Raw genomic sequence first — 22,790 nt, 5'->3', positions numbered from 1 at the left:
TGCTAGGTTTCCATCTAACATTTGGGATGCACTTTAAAGGACAAAGCCATGATGTCAAAACAGTTCCTGGGTATGCCATGTGTGGTGCTGAAAACTCAGCTTTGTTCTACTAGACTTCTGTCTCCTAGGTTGTTTTGGGCCCAGGACTGCCTGAAACTTGATAGTGTTGTATGTGGGAGGAAACTAGGATTACCATAGTACACTCCCCACCCACACCCCTAGCCCTCACAGCCTAAGTTCAGTGTGGCTGAACTCTTTGGACATCGTGAAAATGCCCTAAGTGGGTAGGCTTAGTTCTAGGAAAGCTTACCGCATTGGATAGGGCATCCCTAGGGGTCTTTCCCACTCACTAGCTTATGCTAAGGATAGCGTTTCATCTCCAGGAACTACTTTAGAACACTTTGTGAAACTGTGGAAGGATAGTAGAGAACTGGATGTGTTGTGTATGCCCTGGGAAGAGCCCTATAGACTCTAACTGCCCTTCCTCTATTACCTAAGACAAAGAAATGGACTCCAGAGGACCATAAGGCTGACCTTCTGTTAAAGCTACAGGCACACAACAAGCTGCAAGATTCCTTTTTCCTGCAACTGCCCAGCTGGCAACTGGACCTGGCCTGGACTCTCATATTGACTTCCACCTGCCACCATGTTAGTCTCTAAGTGCCTCCCCTAAGGCCCTGAGGGACTGTAGAATTGTTCTTCTGGCTTGGACGGGGACATAAAGGGCTAAAATCAGAAAGTAAAATCTTGACTGGGACGAACCTGGTTAGTGTATCCGACCCGCTGTCGATTTCAGTCAGCGCCGAATTGTGCCTTGGCCCTTGTCTTCCACGACTATTGACTATCGTTGGCGCTTTGTAATAAAAATCATATCACTGGTTCACCTTATTAGGTTGTTGTAATTTTGTATCCTAACCTTCACTGTAGTTTTTCTAATACTTGTTAGGATTTTTTTTTATTGTTTTGCTTTTTGACTTTATTACTGTTTTCGTACTGTATAAAGATTTAACACATTGCCTCTAAGTTAAGCCTGTCAAATTAAGCCAGTCTGCTCTGTGCCATACCTACCAGTGGGAGGAACTCAGGTTAAATAGTGACTTAAAAGGTTCACACTGACATGGATTCGGAGTATTACTTTAGTGGTGTACCAACCCCCACCTTCGCCCTTCCCCCACACACATACAATTAACAGCCCAATTTCCTACACATATGTAAAATGATGACAGGTGGCTACCGGCATCTCTTATTTAGATCAAATGGTGCATTTTGTAGGGTCTACCTTATGCAAACTTGCTGGAGTTTTATGCTTAGTTTATGGTGTGGTTAAATCCTGCGGCCTCTCCCCCACTCATATTGGTTCACTTTTTTACATGTGTTTGTTCTTATGTTCTTGTGGCAACGCACTGCTCCTCTTCCGATTAACTTTCCAGACTCTCTTTCATGTGCCCCTCGAAAAGCCTTCTTATGCTGCCTACTCGGTTTTAACTAATACTCATGCATGCTTGTTTTTCAAAGGTACTGCTACGCCTGAGCTGTCTTTCATGCTCGGTGGTACTTCCCCGCCATTACGCATGAAGGATACAGCCATATGCTCCCAAGTCCGTACAGTCCTGTCAGTGCACTTCTTATCCATCTACATTATTCAGCTGGTGGGGTCACACCACATCACATGTTTTGTGCATTCCACACCTGATAAACTGCCTGTCCATGATTTCTGAAGGTTTGCTTTTGGTTTTTTACTCCCTGTGACCTGGCAGTGTTTGTTCTAATGGTCTTGCAATTGGAAGCTTTGTTGGATTTTGAGGTTGCTGCACTAGATTTTTGTGAGGAATGTACTACGTTGTAAGGTCTAACTCAATACATTCTTATACAGGATCAATGCTTTCATTAATAACTCTTGGAATATAACTTTATTGTAAACTTAAATATTTCGTCGTAACTGAAATCACGGCGATCTTTGCGTCTGTTATCAATTGCTCAGAACATGATTGAAGAAGATTGGCGTATGTGATCATGGAACCATTGCGCTGAGTGGTCTACCATTGTTTGCACTCTTTATTCTTCTATCCCAGAAAACACATGATTTACTTCCTCAACCATCCATCTTGTATGGACCCTCAACTCAATGCAAATTTCATTATCAAATCTTAAATGTGTCAGAATTAAGTCCGCAACTTTCTTTGCACTTATAGGAACCCTATAGAAACTCTCCCGATGAATGGCAACCTATCAGTCAAAGTTCTTCCACGTCTCGTGAATTCTGGGAATTCTCACTTCTGAATTTGTGAGTCTGGACGTGTTGATCTCATAAACTGACGTTGCACAGATTTGAAGTTAATAATCTAATGACTGTGTCCAAAACCGTATTCTGCTGGAACATGTATTGGATGCCAGTGCATCTAAAATCTGCCACATAATTCTAAGTTAAACCAATACATTTGAAGTGAAGAATTGTGAAGACCTTGCTTTTTTTTGGTCATTGCTATCCCTCTTAACAGCTTTGAATTTAAGGTTGGTCCTGACGCCTACCTTTTTGTATTTTTCAGGTATAGAAAAGGATGCAGTTGATACTTTTACCAAATATATTTCTCCGGATGCTGCTAAACCAATACCTATCACTGAGACGATGAGAATAGACATAGTGGGTAAGAATTTTGTTCCATACAACAAAGCTTTCCAAGGAGCTTGTTTCCGTCTGCAAACAAGAAAGCTGTGTGATTTAAGGCAGCTGTATCTCTTGCATGATTCTAATCACTGTCTTTTGGTCCTATTCTGAGTAGCATGTTCATTCCTGTTGTACTTTTCTAGTTTAGAAATGTTTGCATGTACACCTTTTGCCCAGATTTTACTCCTGTTACTGACAATTGTTATCCGTGGTCCCTTCTTAAGTAAGCATGACCGGGGGAATCCTCCTCTGGGTATATCAGATTTCTCAAGAGCAGCCTTAGTTTTGGAATTGGGCACTTCATCGGGGATTGGGATGGAGTTGAGCTTCTGAAAAGAGAAATCCTTCCTGGAAATGAAATGCTGTCAATAACACGCATTGGCAAAGCCAATAGGTCTGACGTCTGCCAGCCTCTTGGCAATTATTGCATTGTTTTGTCATAGCTTTATTATTTGACAAGCTGCCAGGAATTTGTCAATCTTAACCCCTTGCATGCTGATGACGGCCGGGAGCTGTCATGGCACACAGTGCTCGTGTGCTGATGACGGCTCCCGGCCGTCATGACCGCACCCGCGATCGGAATGTGCCGCACAAGCGCAGAATCGCGGCAGCATGCAAGGGGTTAAACAAACAATGACTAAAGATGCCATAGCTTACAGTGAAATCAGCCAAAGGCTGAATGGCATGAGGCGTTGCCCCTTGATTTATGCTCGAGTGGATTGGAGAAAAATGTGAATGTGTCCACCACAGTCAAATAGATGAAGTGTGACTGAAAACTCTTACACTTGCTATGTCATACACGTAATGTTAGTATAATCAAGTAACTTGGGTAACAAAACTAAAAAGGCCAACTGCTGTGCCATTGGATCTCTGCTTCTTGCCTGTGAAAAAAGGAAGAAATATGGAAGACAAAGAAGGAAAAAAACAATGAAGTCTAGAAAGAAGAAAAGAAAGGCAGGAAGCTGGAAGGAAAGAAGGATGGAAAGACAAAAAGCCAGAAAGAAGGAATTAAACCAAAAAAGAAGGAAAGAATGAAGGAAAGCAGGAGAGAAAGAAAGACAATAGAGAAGGAAGGTAAGAAGGATGGTGGAAAGAATTAAACTATCTGAGAAGGTGAAAAAAAGGAAGGAAAGAAAAGGTAAGAGAAAGAAAGTAGGAAATACTTGTTGAAAGAATAAAGCAACAAAGGGAAAGAATGAACGAAAGAAAAAAGGAAAGCGTGAAAAAGGTAAGGAAGGAATGAAAATAAAGGAAAGCAAGAATGTGACAGTAGGGACAGAAGAATGAAAGAAAAGAAGGAATAGAATGAATGAAAGTGAAAGGAAAAAGGAAGGCAAAAAAGGAAAGACAGAACGCAAGATATAAGGAATGAAGAAAGAAAAATATAAAACAAAAGAATACAAGAGAAATGTAAAGAAGGAATGGAAGAATGAACGAAAGGAGTAATGAAAGAATGAAAGAAAAATGGAAAGGGAATGAAAATGAAATTAAGAAGGAAAGACCGAAACAAGGAAGAAGGAACGAACAAAAAGAAGAAAAGAAAGAAGGCAATAAAACATGTTACAGGTGCTGCTAATTAAACACGATAAAGGCTGGTTCCCTTATTGAAACTTTCCATAACTTAAGACAGAACAGTTTCAAATGGAAACAATCTGTTATGTTGTGAAATACCAGCAGTCGAACAGTAAACAAAGGACACTTCAGAATTCATTTAAAACAGCATTGGAAGGAGACAGGAACATACAAAGCTTAGAATATGGCCTGTGCTCTCATCTGGTATAGCGTCCTGCTGTCACATCCGACTCTAAGCACAAAGGCAATATCAAATTAATACATAAAAAAAAAACATTAGCACAGAAGGAAACTAGCTGGTGTGTAAATGTGCTCCTTGTGAAAGGGCAAAATGCAGTCACTCAAAGTGAATGAAGTGGACTGACACCCTAGCCCATGATGTATGCTGTAACTGCGGAAGCAAAACCTGAATGACACACCAACAGACCAATTGATGAAGAAAGCTGTCCAAAAGCCCCTTTAAGTAAGTCTACTGTATATATATATATATATATATATATATATATATATCTGTGTATTTTGTGGATTCTTTAACCAAATAAACTTACACTGCTTCATCCACTAACGCTGCGTGAGATTGTGTACATTTCTTTTAGAGTGCTGAGGTCCGTGCCTGGAGTTCCGCCATAGTAAGGGGCGGGCAGAATCTCTTGTTATATATATATATATATATATATATATATGTATATGTATATGTATATATATATATGTATATGTATATATATATATATATGTATGTATATATATGTATATGTATATATATGTATATATATATATATATGTATATGTATATATATGTATATAAATATATATATATATATATATATATTCAATGAAAAAACCATTGGTTTTAGGCCATATATAGTTAGGGATTTGCATTTACAAAACCTTATTTTACTCGCATAAAACCATTGAAATTCCATATATAGTTATAAGCGCTAACTATATATCGCGCACCCGCAATCCACTGCTGATGATGTCACATATTACATCATTCATGACATGGTTAGTGACATCACTGATGACATCACTGATGACATCTCAAATGACATCACTGATGACATCACTGATGACAACATCCAGTGACTGTATGTTTCTGTAAAGTTAAAATATGTCTTACATATTGAAGAATGAGTGGATGTATAAGTGTCTGGATGAAGGATTTAGTAGGTGCATGACTGACTGTATGAGTGAGTGATTAAATGTGTCTCACTGAGTGCATGGGTTAGTGACTAAACTGTCTTAATTTGTGCATCATTATGTCTGTTGTTCTGTAAACTGTTGCATGTGTTGATAAGTAGCTATATGAGTAACTATATGGGTTATTCATTGGTTGCCCAAGTATTTGTATGGGATACTGAGTGTGTGTGTGGGTGGCTGGGAGGTGTATGATTCTGTGCATAGATGTGTGAGCAGTTGATTCACTAGATGTATGGTTTCAAAAGTGCATGTGGAAACAGCTGTATGGGCGGTTGACTGTGTGCATGAGTGTATTGGTGAGTGAATGGATATCTCAGTGCTACATGTCAAAGTAAGTACATATGTAAAACACAGTACATGTGAGAGTTGACATATATAAATAACTGTGCATAAGAGCCAGTGAATGTGTGAGTGGCTGTATGGATCATTGTGAACTTGTATCAGGGATTGTATAATAGAGTAAATATGTGTTAGTATATGTTTGAATAAGTAAAGTTTGTATAACTGTATAGTTGAGGAAATGGAGGTGTGATTGATTCTTTGCATGACTGACTAGGTGTGTGAGTAACTCCATGGATGAGAGACAGTCTGTGAGTGTCTGTTTACACTGATTGTATCTAAGGTTATATTAGAGTCTGAAGAGGTTCATCGTATTATCACATGAATGATATCATCAGTGATGTTATCAGTCATGTCAAATGAGATGTTTTCAGTGATGTCATCAGTGATGTAATTTGAGATGTCATCAGTGATGTCATCAGTGATGTCACTAACCATGTCATGAATGATGTAATATGTGACATCATCAGCAGTGGATTGCGGGTGCGCGATATATAGTTAGCGCTTATCACTATATATGGAATTTCAATGGTTTTATGCGAGTAAAATAAGGTTTTGTAAATGCAAATCCCTAACTATATATGGCCTAAAACCAATGGTTTTTTCATTGAATTTTCAAGGTTTTGTAAATGCAAATTCCTAACTATATATCCACTATAACCTATGGTTTTTTCTGTGAATTTCATTGGTTTTTTAATAGCAAATATGAAAAGCTTTAAAATGTCAAGTACGTGATAGATAAAAACATTTTCGTATTTATGCACACTGATGTGCTTTGAACGCTGCCCCCCCCCCTCCCCTCTTTTCTCTTAGTAGTACTCTCTCTTTGCAGATAGTGAACGGTAGTTAACGCAGGCCTTTGCCCCCGTTGTAATCCGTCGTGCCTGCTTGTCTCTCCATTTGATTGATTGTTATCCAAGCATTTACTGTTTTAGAATTGGTTCTCTTTGGATCATTCTCTATTTACAAACAAGCACAAAGTCGCAATACTCTGTTTAGTCTTTGCAGATCGTGAAAAATCGTGTAAAAAAATAAAAGTAATCGAGCAAAATCAGTACGCCACTAATTGGATCTTTTTTTGACCTCGCTAAAATAGAAATATTATAAACAACCCTTCATGAGAAATACGAAAATAGTGAGATGAACTGAGCTCCACACCATGAGGGCTGCAAGACAGCTCGGCTCCATCACCCATCCCGCACAAAATAACGACAAACCCTATGCAAATATTAAAAATATAGACAACACACCAGCAAAGAAACAGGGTAAAACATTTTATTAAAAAACTATTTACATAACGTTGGTTTATAAGATGATGTCAGTAGTGGACCGATGTGTGAATAGGTCGAAAACAGCACAAGGCTCCAAGATCCGGATGGCAAGCTCCTGGATGTTGGGTGCCATAGTTCAGAGTTCTGAGTTTGAGCCTTTTTCAATGCCTGTGCTTTGTTGTTTCCCCTCCATCAAAAACAAAAAAAAAATATAAAACTGTGCAAAAATACAAAAAAAACAAAAAATGTTTACAAAAGCAGTGCTTGTAAGACTGTCTGAAGCTTATTTCCACCTACTGCAGCTTCACTATTCTCAAAGTAAGTGAGGGTCGTTTGTGGACCTGACTGCATTTGAAAACAATGTTATATGGTACCTCCCTAAACCGCTTGACGGAGGCCCCCGAGGGACGGTGTGATGGCACGGACTCGGAGAAGACGCTTGGCTCCGACACCCTCCCCAAGTCTTATAGCACTGGTATAGCCTGAGATCGCCCCCGACATAGGCGGCCGGCTCCCGGGGTCCGGCGGAACTTTTTGCCTTTTGATGACTCTTCAATTCTGGACCTTGTCCCACAATCCGTTTGACCTGAAGACAAGCTGTAGTGGGGCGCCCCTTTACGTTTCAGTTGCCATTCCGCCCGCTTTTGCTACACTGTGCCTCTTCCGCCATTCAGCTGTTTACCGCCCGCTCTTGCGACTACAGCGTCTCGCTCATCATGTAGTTGAGTTGCTCCCGCTCTTGCGGTGCAGCGATAGGCGGCTGCCACAGGACTCTCAAAATGGCGGCCGGCTCTTCGGTTTTGGGCCTGGTCCACTAAAATGGCCCTGGGACACCTTTGAACTCGGACGCTTGTCTGCTAGGGCTTGGGTCCCATTCTCGAAAGCGTCCCCTCAGCCGTGAAGATTCTACAAAAGTCTTGGGGGCCTCCGACTCCCGCAGGCTTCTGGTGGGGAGCGGCTGCCATGTCTGCTCGTGGAATGGCCACGACGGAGCTACGAGATGGAAGTGCTCTCATGCTGACGCCAGCTTTAGTCTGAAACATCCAGAAACACTGTAGACTACCAATTCGATCAGTTCCGGTAGCGCCCCAACATGACCCGGAAGAGAAGAACTTGCCCTCCCCTCTTTGACTGATGGTTCTTGTTGCCTGTCCCCTCTGTTGTCATTTAACAGAACTTTTTGGACTACTGAAAGGGGTTGTGTTCCGAACGCTGGTTGGTGGAGACATTTTGACTATATTCTTGACCTACGTTGTCGCGTAATGCGTTATATGACACGCCGCGTTAGCGCACCCGGAAGTGATCCGAGGCGCGCGCGCAGCGCGTAACGTAAGCATAACAGGTCATGTGACTTGTTAATAAAACTTTTCATTGGTTCATTTTACTTTTGTTATTTTAATGATGGAAAGCTTGGTCATATGACCTAAAAATTACGCTTTTTATTGTTTTCGAACATTATTTTTTTTAAAACATATGTTATAATATTCCAGGCTAATGTACTTTCCCGGAAAATGTACAACTGTCCTGCAAGTAAAATATATTCCTTTTTCGAGAAAAAGGGCGTTTCTTCGTTCCATGACGGAGCCGTTGAGTAAAAGATACTCGGCCTGCTGTCTTAGTCGCCGATACGCCTGATTATCAGATTCTTATCGATCACTTTATGTTGCAGGAGTGGAAAACACAACTGCCCTTGACCATTGATCTTTACTGCGTTCCTACATATTATACCTTTTATCCGTCATGTAATTGGACTGCTTTATTTCACTTGCCTTTTACTGATTCGAAAACAGTGACTAAAAGTAAAAACTTTACCAATGTAAATACTACTACCGTGTTTTGTTTTAAAAACCTTTATTGTGAAAATGTCAGTATACAAATACGGGCCTATAACCACGTGGGCCGTCCACGGAGCAAACTGAAATCGTATATGATGAGGAGACATTTACACTGTAGAGGAACGTAACGAGCGGGCCATTAGGTTGCAAGAACTAAGGTGTCTAACAGTTGCGGAATCGGTGGACGTACATTTTGTAATTAAAATAAGACAGGGCCACTTACAATAACATTTTCTAGATATACATTTGCGGGCAAGGAGTTACGAGTCCCATTTATACCGGCGTCATTTTGTGCGAGGCCGGGCAGGTCCAAGATATAGTCAAAATGTCTCCACCAACCATCGGCCAGACCAGAACCCCTTTCGGCCCTTTATGCTACAAGATGGTGTCTTCCATTCAGAAAATATTGTTGGCAGCATTTTGAAAGGAAACAGAAACAGCCGTTCTCCTAGTGAGTTTCACATTGTTACATTTAGGAAGAATGTTGAAGAGTAGTATGTGGAAAATCTGAAGCCATTTTTCTACAAACTCTCAATCAGACTTGGATAGAAAAAAAAATCCTGAAGAATGTACAAACTGAAAACCAATTTTTGTCTGTATAGCATCAACAGCAACGCTTGAGTCAGCTTTGTGTCAAGCCGCCATTTTCATTCAATCAATAGCGTCCCCCTGCACACATTCAGGGACCTGGTCGTGTCTTCAGATGAAACGGATTGTAGGAAAAGAAGCAGAAAGGAAAAGGAAAAAAGTTCCGCCGGACCTCGGGAGCCGGCCGCCTATGTCATGTGCGACCTTTGGCCACACAAGGGCAATAGTGAAGCTGCAGCATGTGCAAATAAGCTTCAGACAATCTTACAAGCACTGCTCAGAAATCTCAACTGAGGCACTCAACATCCAGGACTTGCCATTCGGATCTTGGCGCCTTGTGCTGGTTCCGACCTATTCACACATCGGTCCACTACTGACATCACCTCATAAGCCAACGGGGCACCCCACGCCGACTTTCGGCGCAGCATTGTAGGATGGCCACACCAGTGCGGCAAATTGCTGGACACAACCTTGGTGCCATCCGGATCTCGGCGCGTTCGACTCACTGTACCGCAAGAGTGACCGCAACTCAGCTGGACACGCCGTCTTTCGGCGCAGCATTGTAGGATGGCCACACCAGTGCGGCAATTTGCTGGACACCACCCCGGTGCCATCCGGATCTCGGCGCGTTCGAGTCACTGTACCGCAAGAGTGACCGCAACTCAGCTGGACACGCCGTCTTTCGGCGCAGCATTGTAGGATGGCCACACCAGTGCGGCAATTTGCTGGACACCACCTCGGTGCCATCCGGATCTCGGCGCGTTCGAGTCACTGTACCGCAAGAGTGACCGCAACTCAGCTGGACACGCCGTCTTTCGGCGCAGCATTGTAGGATGGCCACACCAGTGCGGCAATTTGCTGGACACCACCTCGGTGCCATCCGGATCTCGACGCGTTGTGCTGCCTTCGGCCTATTCGCACATCGGTCCGCTACTGACGCCGCCTCACGTGCCAACGGATTTTCTACGCTTTTTGTAGCCCTATGCCGCAGAACAGGTCATGTGACTTGTTTATAAAACTTTTCATTGGTTCATTTTACTTTTGGTTTCCTAAAGATGGAAGGTTTGGTCATATGACCTAAAAATAACACTTTTCATTGGTTTAGAACATTTTTTTTTCCCAAACGATGAAAGCCCCACCTTGTTTCTGGATCATTCAGACTGAAGCTGGCGTCAGCATGAGAGCACCACCATCTCGTGGCTCCGTCGTGGTCATTCCACGAGCAATCATGGCAGCCGCTCCCCACCGGAAGCCTGCGGGAGTCGGGGGCCCCCAAGACTTTTGTAGAATCTTCACGGCTGAGGGGACGCTTTTCGAGAATGGAGCCCAAGCCCTAGCAGGCAAGCGTCCGAGTTCCAAGGTGTCCCAGGGCCATTTCAGTGGACCAGGCCCAAAACCGAAGAGCCGTCCGCCATTTTAAGAGTCATGTTGCAGCCGCCTATCGCTGCACTGCAAGAGTGGGAGCAACTCAACAACATGGTGAGCGAGACGCTGTAGCCGCAAGAGCGGGCGCAACTCAGCTGGATGGCCGCCACCTGGGGAGGCCCGTTCACGCCGCCTCGTACACGCCCCCCCCCCCCCCCCCCCCCGGGCCGCCGCACGCCAATTTTCGGAGCAGCATTGTAGGATACCAAAACCAGTGCGGCAGTTTACTGGACATCACCTGGGTGCCATCAACATCTCAGCGCGTTCTGCTGCCTTGGGACTATTCGCACAACAGACCGCTACTGACGAGGCCTCCCCCCGTACCACCCGGGACGCCCCACGCCAATTTTCGGAGCAGCATTGTAGGATCCCAAAACCAGTGCGGCACCCAGGCGACATCACCTGGGTGCCGTCCAGAACTCTGCACGTTGTGCTGCCTTGGGACTATTCGCACAAAAGACAGCTTCTGACCATTGTTGCTTTTTGGGGTGAAAAATGTTTAAATGTTTTTACAGTTTTTGTTCCGTTCATTATAGTTAAAAGTTAATAAAGTTTTATAATCTTACTTTGTTGGAGTGTTATCTATTTTTTTAAAAACGGGTGAATGGGGCCTTGAATCGGGTTACTGTCATGTGTGGGCTTTGGAAGTGTGCTGCTGCAGGATCGGACATTTCAAACTCAAATGCACGTTCTTTTTCTTACCTTTCCGAAGCATGGAGCGCAATAGCAGGCAGAGAAAGGGTGATGCACGTGTTGAACACTACCTGACCTGGCAAGTTGCTGGCAGTGCCCCCCCGCCCGCTCCTGAAAGAGGGCACACACACACCGCCGCCCCGAGTACTTCACAAATCTTTAAAAGACCATGCGCTTGTTCATGAGGCTTAAATGGTTTATCACCTCTTCTAGAACCCCTGCATCGACCCTCTGACGTTTCCTGGAAAAATTACCATGTAACACAATACCAAGCCCTGTCAGCTGAAACCCCCAAGGAATCGTGGGGCATATTATCAAGGGGGTTTATCTCCGCTTTTTTGGCTTTAAAAGCCATGAAAGCGGAGATAAAATTATCTCCCTATTACCAAGCTGTCGCTAACACCAGTTAGTGACAGCTAAAAGGAGATAGCGACCATCTTGGGCCCCGCTTTGCATGTCAGTGATACTTATCACTAATGACATGCAAAGTGGCGTGCCAAGATGTTAGCGACTGGAAACAGTCCCTAACATCGCTATCTCCTATTACCAACTTTTGGAGATATTCGCGCTAAGCGCGAATATCTCCAAAATCTAACACCTGCCCTGAGCAGTTCTTAGCCATGTTATCCAATAGGAGGTGGATAACATGGCTAAGAGCATTTGCTCGATAATACATGAATATCGCTGACTTTTCTGCGATAATAGCAAAGTTTATCTGCGATAAAAATCGCCGATGTGCGGCGATAATTTTTGTCTCTAAACAAGTTAGAGACAAAAATTATCGCTAGTTGTTCGTAATATGCCCCCGGGTTTTTGCTTGCAGAAATCGGGAGGCGGGAGACTAGCACTGAAATCAGTAGTCTCACGCCTGAATCGGGAGGGTTGGCATGTCTGAATTCTCTACAGCTGGGGCCATAAACTACATCCGCAGGGGTAGGTGATAGCCTGGGACCAGCCTGGCATCTAAAATGGCTGCCGTGCACGACAAAATTGTGGCATTGGAAAAAAGGCAAGATGGCGCAGCCGCTGGAAGAGATGTATCAACATATATGAGCCTCCTCAGCCACCCTCAGGAAACATAGGGGATTAGGATACGTCTCCCGCACCCCCTTATACCTAGTAATTTAATTAACGAAGCACAAAATGGCGAATTCCCGTTTCGCTACCAGTTTGCGGCCCAGTTCGCGGCCCGTGAATCGCTTCTACCGTGAAAAATCATTTTTTTTTATTTCCCCCATAGGACCCTTTAATAACCCCAACAACATTCCTAGGGGGTCAAGAGGGGGATACCTTGCCCCCTTTCATTAAATTCCCCCTTCGTTTTTCACCTCTTCTTCTCTCTCGATCCTACCGAGAGATAAGATGGCGGCCGCTCCGGACTGTCACGCAGCAAAAAAAAAAAGCTCACGCACAGCCGCTGGAAGAGATGTATCAACATATATGAGCCTCCTCAGCCACCCTCAGGAAACATAGGGGATTAGGATACGTCTCCCGCACCCCCTTATACCTAGTAATTTAATTAACGAAGCACAAAATGGCGAATTCCCGTTTCGCTACCAGTTTGCGGCCCAGTTCGCGGCCCGTGAAGCGCTTCTACCGTGAAAAATCATTTTTTTTTTTATTTTCCCCACGGGACCCTTTAATAACCCCAACAACATTCCTAGGGGGTCAAGAGGGGTATACCTTGCCCCCTTTCAATAAATTCCCCCTTCGTTTTTCACCTCTTCTTCTCTCTCGATCCTACCGAGAGATAAGATGGCGGCCGCTCCGGACTGTTTAGAATGTTGACAGACACCGGAGAGCCAATCAGCTTTCTGCGCGCAAAGTTCCGTTTCGCGAAAAGTAAGCGGACCGGATCGCTGCCCAGAGCGCTGTTACAGATATATATCTTGTTTTGAACGTTAGTTTCTCAAAAACTACTGGAGCACATATATTGAGACCTAGCAAAGGCACATCGGGCTAACAGTCCCTACAATTTTGCCAAGTTTCGTGCAAATCCATTCAGCCGTTCGAGCTAAAAGTGAGTCCAACCGCCCTATGGAAATTAACATGGGAAAAACGCGTTTTGGGACCCCCCTTTTTTCTCGGCCCCCCCTTGACGAAACCCCCCCAAATTTTCAAGGGCTGCTCAGAAACAAAATGTGCCATTTTCCTGAAAATTTCAGCCGATTCCATCCACAAACGCCAAAGTTATTAGACATAGGATTTTTTCCCTATGGCATTTTTGAAAATTCTAACTATATATACCTACTGGCGATAGCCAGTAGGTAATATATATATATATATGTATGTATGTGTATATATATGTATATATGTATATATATATATATGTGTGTATATATATATATATATATATATAGATATATATATATATCGTGCTCCAGCCTGGTGTCGTCAAATTGAGATGCACTCGCGGATCGGCGGAGGGCTCCAAGCCTCAGCCCTCGTAAAACGGTATGGAAGCGCCAGCCAGCTGATGCCGTTACAGTCCTGCTGCCACTTCAGCCTGACTCGTTTCGAATAACTCTTTCTTCCTCAGAGGCTGGTGGTATCTGGAAACAAGCACTGTCCAACCATAGTCCCTCTTTTAACAGATAGTGGCGCGCCCTCTAATGGGCTGCTCCTTATGAGTCTGCGCGGTGCATGCTTATGCATATTTAAGTGCATGCATGTACCTCGGAGGATTTCGCAACTCCGACTCCGGCGTGTTCTTCTCCGCGGTGCCGCTATCTCGGCACCCACGCGGACTGTGCTATTTTCTTTTTCTTTTTTCAATTCTGCAAGTGAAGAGTAACCAAATCTCTGTGTTATTATATCAGCCTTTCATCGTTTTCGCCCGTTATTATATATGGATCATGCTCTCGCTTGTTAACTTACTTCAATCGAGTGTTGTGTTCTCTGGTTTTGGTCTCATTCCGTACTTCCTGGGTGCAACACTAACGCGCATCACGTGATTCGAGCCTGTGCACGGCTTCATATATTTAAAGGGGCAGTGTTAACGATGGTCCCGGTGCCCTCGAGTGGCTTATGGTGTTTGGAGTTTGCTTTTGGCAATATTACCATGGGTATTAAAATAAGTCTCCTTGAGTACTCATATCAGCCAGTTGTTTCCTGGGGCAATTGTCAGTGTTGAAATTCCGAACACTTGCATCCACTGTCCACAGTATACTCACAGGGAAGATTACCACAAGTTGTTGTAATATTTTTTGTTCATTTGCGAAGTGCGATCTCTCGAAGACTCTAAAACACTCGGATATACTTGTAGTCCCGTGAAATTCATCCTCACGGGACATAGGCTCATCTGTATATTATCGCAAGTTGCTTAATTCAGACAGTTCATTCAAACCAGACATGGCTGTGTCGAATTTCATAATCAAGAAAGCTTCCTTTTGCGCTAGTTGTGAATCATGGTCGCCTCCCACGTCTGCAGACGTCCTTATCACTGCCAAGATTGTCCATTTGAAATCATTTGGACTGTGGTTTAGTTATAAGAACTGAGGGACCAGTGGCGCTGTTAGAACTTTGTTCTTGATCCTTGAGCGATGCTGGATGATTCGCCGACACACTTCTTGTGTCTTTTTGCCGATGTTTTTTTTTTTGGCATGGTCATAGGATTGCATAAATTGCATATTTAGATTTGCAATTGGTGAATTGATCATGACGCCAGAATTTTTTACCGTCAGTAAATAATGTGCCTTCTATTGTGATGTTACAAACAGAACAAGTTCTGCATTTGTGATGCCCTTTGACTGGGATGAGGTCGAACAATGTACTTTGTGTATCTTTTTTTGGTGGAGGCCGAGTGGAAGTGATCTGTTGGCCTATACTGGGTTGTTTTTTTTAGAGCAAACCGTGGTGGTCCAATACTGGGTATTGCATCTTCTACCAAGTGCCAGTGATTACGAATATTTTTGGGACGGGTTGCGTGTGAGGTCCAAATGTAGAGACACGCACTATCCGATCTGTGGGTGTTTTTTTATTTTTCTCAAGTAGATGTTCTCTGGGAGTCCAGCGTGCCCTTTTCATAGAGTCCTTAACCTACTTGCGAGGATATCCTCTATCTTGTAGTTTTTTGCATAAGTCTTCTCCATATGCCTCAAAGTCTTGCACATTGGAGCAGTTCCGTCTCACCCTTAGGAACTGTCCATAGGGGAGATTGTTTTTGAGGTTTCTCGAGTGGTAGCTTTTATAATGCAATGCATTGTTTTTATCCGTCTTTTTTAGATACAGGGAGGCCATCAACCCTTCGGGCGTGTATTTCATCTCGACACCCAGGAATGGAAGTGATTTACGGTTGTATGTCAGACTGAACTTGATGTCGGGACTACGGTTATTTAACCATTGGTGGAATTCGTCTAAGGCCGTAGTAGTTCCTTCCCAGATGCACCACACATCATCTATGTACCTCAGCCATTATTTAATGTGGATACTGTATGGATTGTTGTTGTAGATGTATTTTTGTTCATACTGGGCCATGTACAGCACCGCCATCTCCGGCGCGAAGGGACAAGCCATCGATGTACCCTTCACCTGAAGGAACAGCTCATATTCAAACTTGAAGAAGAAGTTTCTTTTTAATGCCAGCGCTGCCAGCTTCAAAGTCAATTCGGTGGGTACCCTATGTGGACGTTGTCTCTTTTCCAGGCTATCACTATAAAGTGAAATTGAACTTGCGTTCATCAAGTGAACCCAGGGGATCCCCCATCCCTGGGTATTTAGTATGTTCGAGAAAGACACGTTATCATTTAGTGAGGACCACATCCAAAAACTCATCTCAGACCCTACTCTGTTTTCATCAATTACCTTGAGCAATACAGCCAAACAGAATGTCTCAGAAAATTGTATTTGGTTACAAAAGAAACACGTGAGAACTGAATTACATGGTCATTTCTTACTGGCAAACTTAAAGGCGGGGACCATTCCCTGGGGACTTCAGATAAAAAACGTCCCGGTGATTTTCACAGATGACCCGGTATACAGGAAGGGGTTCAGCTGTATTAGTACCAAATGTAGTAGAGATCTAATGGTACATACCATCGAGACAGCACAGAGAATTTGTAAAAAGGAAGAAGAAGAGATTGAGGAACAGTTAAAAGCCACCAAGGACATTCATACTGAGGCTGAAGCCAAATTATTACTTGAGAAAATTGAAAAAGAACTTGCTACATTCAAAGACCATACAATTAATTTCAAAACAAACAAATTTGAGAAAGACAAAAAGAACTTCAATCTAGAGACTGTGTATCCTTACTTAAAAGACGAATTCTACACGCGACCAGACTCTACTGGGTGTTTGAATACGTACCAAGGGAGATCAAAGAAAAAATTCCTCACTTTCTCTGAGACATCCCCCTCAGAGTCCACAGGTGATTCCGATCCAGAAGAAGGTTCCTCTAACAGAAATCAGCAGAAAAGGCCTTTTTTTGGCCAGGGCCAACAACCACCACGAAGCCGGTTCAAACCACAATGGGAGATGACAACTCGCAAAAATCATTACAAATCATAAACAAATCCCCCATCATCAACTTATCAAATCGAGTACTCACTAAAGCAGAAATGGAGGTATTAGAACTCGGATTGTCTTTTGTCCCAGGAACTACAATGGATTTTACAAAAGTCAAAATGGAAATCATGGAATTCGTCCAAAAAATTTGGCTGGGGTGGTTTTTTAAAGATACACCGGATCATATCCAAACTGAGGCTTCTGGATTAAGAAACAAATCCCTTTTTTTTGTCCTTCTAATCATAACATGTCTAAAGACATTATGGCGTTTCAACACACAGTATTGTCATCATTGAATGCTCTGGAAAAGAAACGATCATTTGTTCCATCTAATATATCTAAATGTCATAAAGAAGCAATAAAGGAATTAAAGAACCAGCAAGAAGCTGTGATCAGGCCAGCAGACCAGGGAGGAGCCGTTGTTCTATGGTGCAAAGAATTGTATAGAACTGAGGGGAGAAGCCATGTGTACAACCAAGAATGGTATCGACGGATCACTCAAGACCCCACAACTCAAATAATGCAGGAGATAACTTCCATTGTGAATGATGCCAAGGAAAATGGGATACTTGATCCAAAAGAAGCAGAATATTTGGTAAAAAAACATCCTCGAACACCACATCTATACTTTCTACGGAAAGTACATAAGGATGCCTTAACGCCACCAGGTCGACAGATTTGCTCTGGATGTGATTCCATTTTGGAACCTGTGTCCAAATTTGTGGACGTGTTCCTGAAGCCATTCCTTCCTGAAGTACCATCATACTTACGCGACACAATGGAGTTTATCAACAAGGTGGAGGGTTTCCAATTTGACCCCACGACACAATCATAGTGACAATGGATGTCGCGTCATTATATACGCAAATCCTTCAGCAAGATGGTTTAGAAGCCATAGAAGTCTATCTGGAAAAGAGACAACGTCCACATAGGGTACCCACCAAATTGATTTTGAGGCTGGCAGGGCTGGCATTAAAAAGAAACTTCTTCAAGTTTGAAGATGAGCTGTTCCTTCAGGTGAAGGGTACAGCGATGGGTTGTCCCTTCGCGCCGGAGATGGCGGTGCTGTACATGGCCCAGTATGAACAAAAATACATCTACAACAACAATCCATACAGTATCCACATCAAACAATGGCTGAGGTACATAGATGACGTGTGGTGCATCTGGGAAGGAACTACTACGGCCTTAGAAGAATTCAACCAATGGTTAAATAACCGTAGTCCCGACATCAAGTTCAGTCGGACATACAACCGTCAATCACTTCCATTCCTGGTCGTCGAGATGAAATACACACCCGAAGGGTTGCTGTCCTCCCTGTACCTAAAAAAGACGGATAAAAACAATGCATTGCATTATAAAAGCTACCACCCGAGAAACCTCAAAAAGCAATCTCCCCTATGGACAGTTCCTAAAAACAATGCATTGCATTATAAAAGCTACCACCCGAGAAACCTCAAAAGCAATCTCCCCTATGGACAGTTCCTAAGGGTGAGACGGAACTGCTCCAATGTGCAAGACTTCGAGGCATATGGAGAAGACTTATGAAAAAAACTACAAGATAGAGGATATCGTCACAAGTTGGTTAAGCACTCTATGAAAAGGGCACGCTGGACTCCCAGAGAACATCTACTTGTGAAAAATAAAAAAACCACCCACAGATCGAATAGTGTGTGTCTCTACATTTGGACCTTACACGCACCCCGTCCAAAAAATCATTCGTAATCACTGGCACATGGTAGAAGATGCAATACCCAGTATTGGACCACCACTGTTTGCTCTAAAAAAAAACGCAGTATAGGGCAACAGATCACTTCCACTTGGCCTCCTCCAAAAAAAGGAACACAAAGTACATTGTTCGGCTTCAGCCCAGTCAAAGGGCATCACAAATGCAGAACTTGCTCTGTTTGTAACATCACAATAGAAGGCACATTATTTACTGACGGTAAAAAATTCTGGCGTCATGATCAATTCACCAATTGCAAATCTAAATATGCAATTTATGCAATCCTATGTCCATGCCAAAAAATGTACATCGGCAAAACGACACAAGAAGTGCGTCAGCGAATCATCCAGCATCGCTCAAGGATGAAGAACAAAGTTCTAACAGCGCCACTACTAAACCACAGTCCAAATGATTTCAAATGGACAATCTTGGCAGTGATAAGGACGTCTGCAGATGTGGGAGGCGACCCTGATTCACAACTAGCGCAAAAGGAAGCTTTCTTGATTATAAATTTCGACACAGCCATGTCTGGCTTGAATGAACTGTCTGAATTAAGCAACTTGCGATAATATACAGATGAGCCTATGCCCCGTGAGGATGAATTTCACAGGACTACAAGTATATCCGAGTGTTTTAGAGTCTGCGAGAGATCGCACTTCGCAAATGAACAACAAATATTACAACCATTTGTGGTAATCTTCCCTGTGAGTATACTGTGGACAGTGGATGCAAGTGTTCAGAATTTCAACACTGACAATTGCCCCAGGAAACAACTAGGTGATATGAGTACTCAAGGAGACTTATTTTAACATCCATGGTAATATTGCCAAAAGCAAACTCCAAACACCATAAGCCAATGTTAGGGCACCGGGACCATCGTTAACACTGCCCCTTTAAATATATGAAGCTGTGCACAGGCTCGAATCACGTGATGCGCGTTAGCGTTGCACCCAGGAAGTGCGGAATGAGACCAAAGCCAGAGAACACAACACTCAATTGAAGTAAGTTAACAAGCGAGAGCATGATCCATATATAATAACGGGTGAAAACGATGAAAGGCTGATGTAATACGGAGATTCTGTTACTCCTCACTTGCAGAATTGAAAAAAGAAAAAGAAAATAGCACCGACCGCGTGGGTGCCAAGGTAGCGGCACCGGGGTCAAGAACACGCCGGAGTCATGCATAAATATGCATTAAGAGCGAGTTGTTAAATTGGTCGAATTCTACAAGGAATTTAATGTTTTGTTCAGCGCAGTGCGATCCCCTACGTCCTACAGTATACCTTTGGCTGAAAAAGGAATTGCTCACATAAAATAATGGCCCAAGTTATGCACCTATGCCCGAAAAACCTTATTTTGAAAATCAAACGATGCCAGTAATGAGATACTGACTGTCCCTCTATTGAATTCTAATTCCAGAGTCCCTGCTTTTCCTTTAACTGTAGACTGCAGTTGTGGAACAAAAGATATACAGGTATTGTCAGGAGTAACATGAGTTGGGTCTTAGTTTAAAGATGTATGATAGAATAGTCCCCACTGACTGACACCAATTCATATTGTTTTATGTTTCACAGTGAAGGCCACCTGCAGTCCATGTCCTGAGGAGAACCCCAAAACAGAATCAGGGTTCGAAACGCGTTGACCTTGTGCTGGAACTTAAACTGCATCGGGCGCTACAGGAATGTAGTTTCAAAAAAATCTCCCCTGCAAGCAGACCCCTCAAAAAACTGTTTCCAGCACAATTAACAAGCTAGCCTACATGAACTAGTAACTGGCCGCTTGTTTATGTATTTTACATTAGGACTGGTGCTCCATAAATGAAATGAATTGAGGCATCCTTACCCCTCCCCCACTTTGTTTACAGTGTCTACATGAATGTTTTTCATTTATGGTTGTGTGTGTAATGTGTTTTTGTATTAATGGTGTAAAAAGTCTTGACAATTGTGTTTTGTTCTTGGTCATATGTAAATGTTTTTAAAAAAAAGGCAAAATAAGTAAAAAATGACTGAAATGAAGAGGTCACCCTCTTAGGATTTGTTGGCTAGGTGAGGTGTAAAAACGTGAAATGTATCTATCTGGCCATCTTTTTGTTTACTGAACTAGTGGACCTACAGCACTTATTGTATCATTTGCCTATGTAGCCCTCTAACCATGGCTCAGGCCTGCCATTGCAGAGCCTGTGTGCACTTTAAACTGTCATTTTGACCTGACAAAAGAAAACTTTTGCCAGACCCAAACCTTTACCTTTTATACATATGTCACTCCTAAGATATGCCCTGAACAAGTCAGAGGGCAGGGTGCAATGGACTTTTAACACATGTACTTTTAAGTTTTACATGTCCTAATAGTGAAATACTCTGTCGTCTTTCACTACAGCAAGGCCTATCTCTTCCATAGGATAACATTGGGATTACCGTATTACAATTTACAAGTGTAATTCCCTATTTGGAATAAATAAACCTTTCAGGTCTGGTGTCTCTAGAATCACAATTTTAAAAATCCAAACGTATGAAGTCGAATTTTAAATAGCAATTTTGAAAGTGCTACTGTTAAAAATTTGGCATTTTATTACTTTAGCTATTTGGTGCCTCCAACCTGTCTCTGATCACATGTCTATGGTGGGTGACAGCTGGCCTTTGTGTATTCCCCCTAGACAGCCACACACAATGGGAGCTTAGGTGTGACTTGATAGCCCATCCTGGCAGGATGGGATGGAGGAGCTGTACCTGTCTCACTTGCACCTGAATAAGTTGTATACTGTCTGCGAGCAAAGTTCTGCATACCCCCTGTAGTGTGTCTGGAACCAAGGCATTAATGGAGGACCTCTGGCAACTTTAAAAGCATGATTTTGAAGTCTCTCAATTCAAAGGCACCACTGGGTATAAGTACTGGACCTCATACACCCCACTTCAGTATACTTCTGGACCTTTGAAGACTCTGCCGGAGAGAAGGACTGCTGTGCTACTGAAAGGGTGGCCACCCTGCTGGACTGTTGTTTTTCTGAACTCCTGCCTTGCTGTGCTGACCTTCTGCCCTCTTGCCTCCAAGGGCTTGCAGGCTGGCCTCCTGATCTGAAGTCTGAAGGACATAAAAGACTTCCAGCCAACCCTCTTTTGCACCTAGACTCTGTCATCTGTGAGTGTGCCCTGCCAAGTGGTGCCAGTCCTGGACTCTTGGTCGTGGACCTAAGGTGTATCTCCAGCAGAACCAGCGACTCATCACCGAGCTGAACCAACGAATCTCCGTGGCTGCGTGGTGCATCTTCATGCAGAACCGACCCATCGTCGATATTGCGTGAATTGGACTCACAGCCTGCATAAGATCTTCACTTGCCACTTCCCCTTTTAGCCTCAAGGAGAATACTTTTCCCCCTAATTTGCTCATTTGCTCCCTCCCCTCGTACAGGGAAACACTGTAGACAACACTGAATATTACACTTATACTCCAACATTCCTGTGAGACCTCTAGTACTCAAGCATGCTTTCACCAAGGCCAAATAAGAGACAATTGTCAACCTGCTGGACAGTATGACCACCGAGCAACTTGCCATTGAACCTGCCCATTCTTAGGACCGTATCCTCAACCTCGTCTTCAATGCCATGAAAAGCAATGAATGCCAGCCCACTTCCTCTCTTCAGGCTTCACTCCCATGCCATTTCGGCCACTCTTTGCCACCCAGCCAAGAGTGCTACTCTTTCAAAGACCATCCTATTAAAAATCCTCGAGCTAGATCGATACACTCACATTGTGTCATAATTTGATATCCTTCAATCAGCCCCACGGCTAATGTTGGTTGTCTCTTAAACACAGTCTACATCAAATTCGAGACCCATACTGATATTCAAACCCATCTGAAATTGCTGTCTTTTGAACTTGGACTCTCCCTACCCCACTACACCACAGAACACACAGGAGACAAGTAAGAAATACACAGACTTGAGGAAATAGTGCCAAACCTAGCTCGAGGTTACCT

General features: G+C 43.3%; 1 protein-coding gene across 3 annotated transcripts in view; it reads left to right on the top strand.

The window, feature by feature from the left end:
* The window catches only part of AKAP10 (A-kinase anchoring protein 10), a 504,896-nt gene that overhangs the window by 299,200 nt on the left and 182,906 nt on the right, over positions 1–22,790 (top strand). For all 3 annotated transcript variants that reach the window (XM_086955011.1, XM_086955012.1, XM_086955009.1), the window contains exon 5: positions 2,547–2,645. In XM_086955011.1, the coding sequence (XP_086811137.1) occupies positions 2,547–2,645 (99 nt within the window). The remainder of the gene's footprint in view (positions 1–2,546; positions 2,646–22,790) is intronic.

The sequence above is a fragment of the Lissotriton vulgaris genome, chromosome 2_1 (assembly GCF_964263255.1).
Source record: "Lissotriton vulgaris chromosome 2_1, aLisVul1.2, whole genome shotgun sequence".
Lineage (NCBI taxonomy): Eukaryota > Metazoa > Chordata > Amphibia > Caudata > Salamandridae > Lissotriton > Lissotriton vulgaris.
This window is presented reverse-complemented; position numbering and strand designations above follow the sequence as displayed.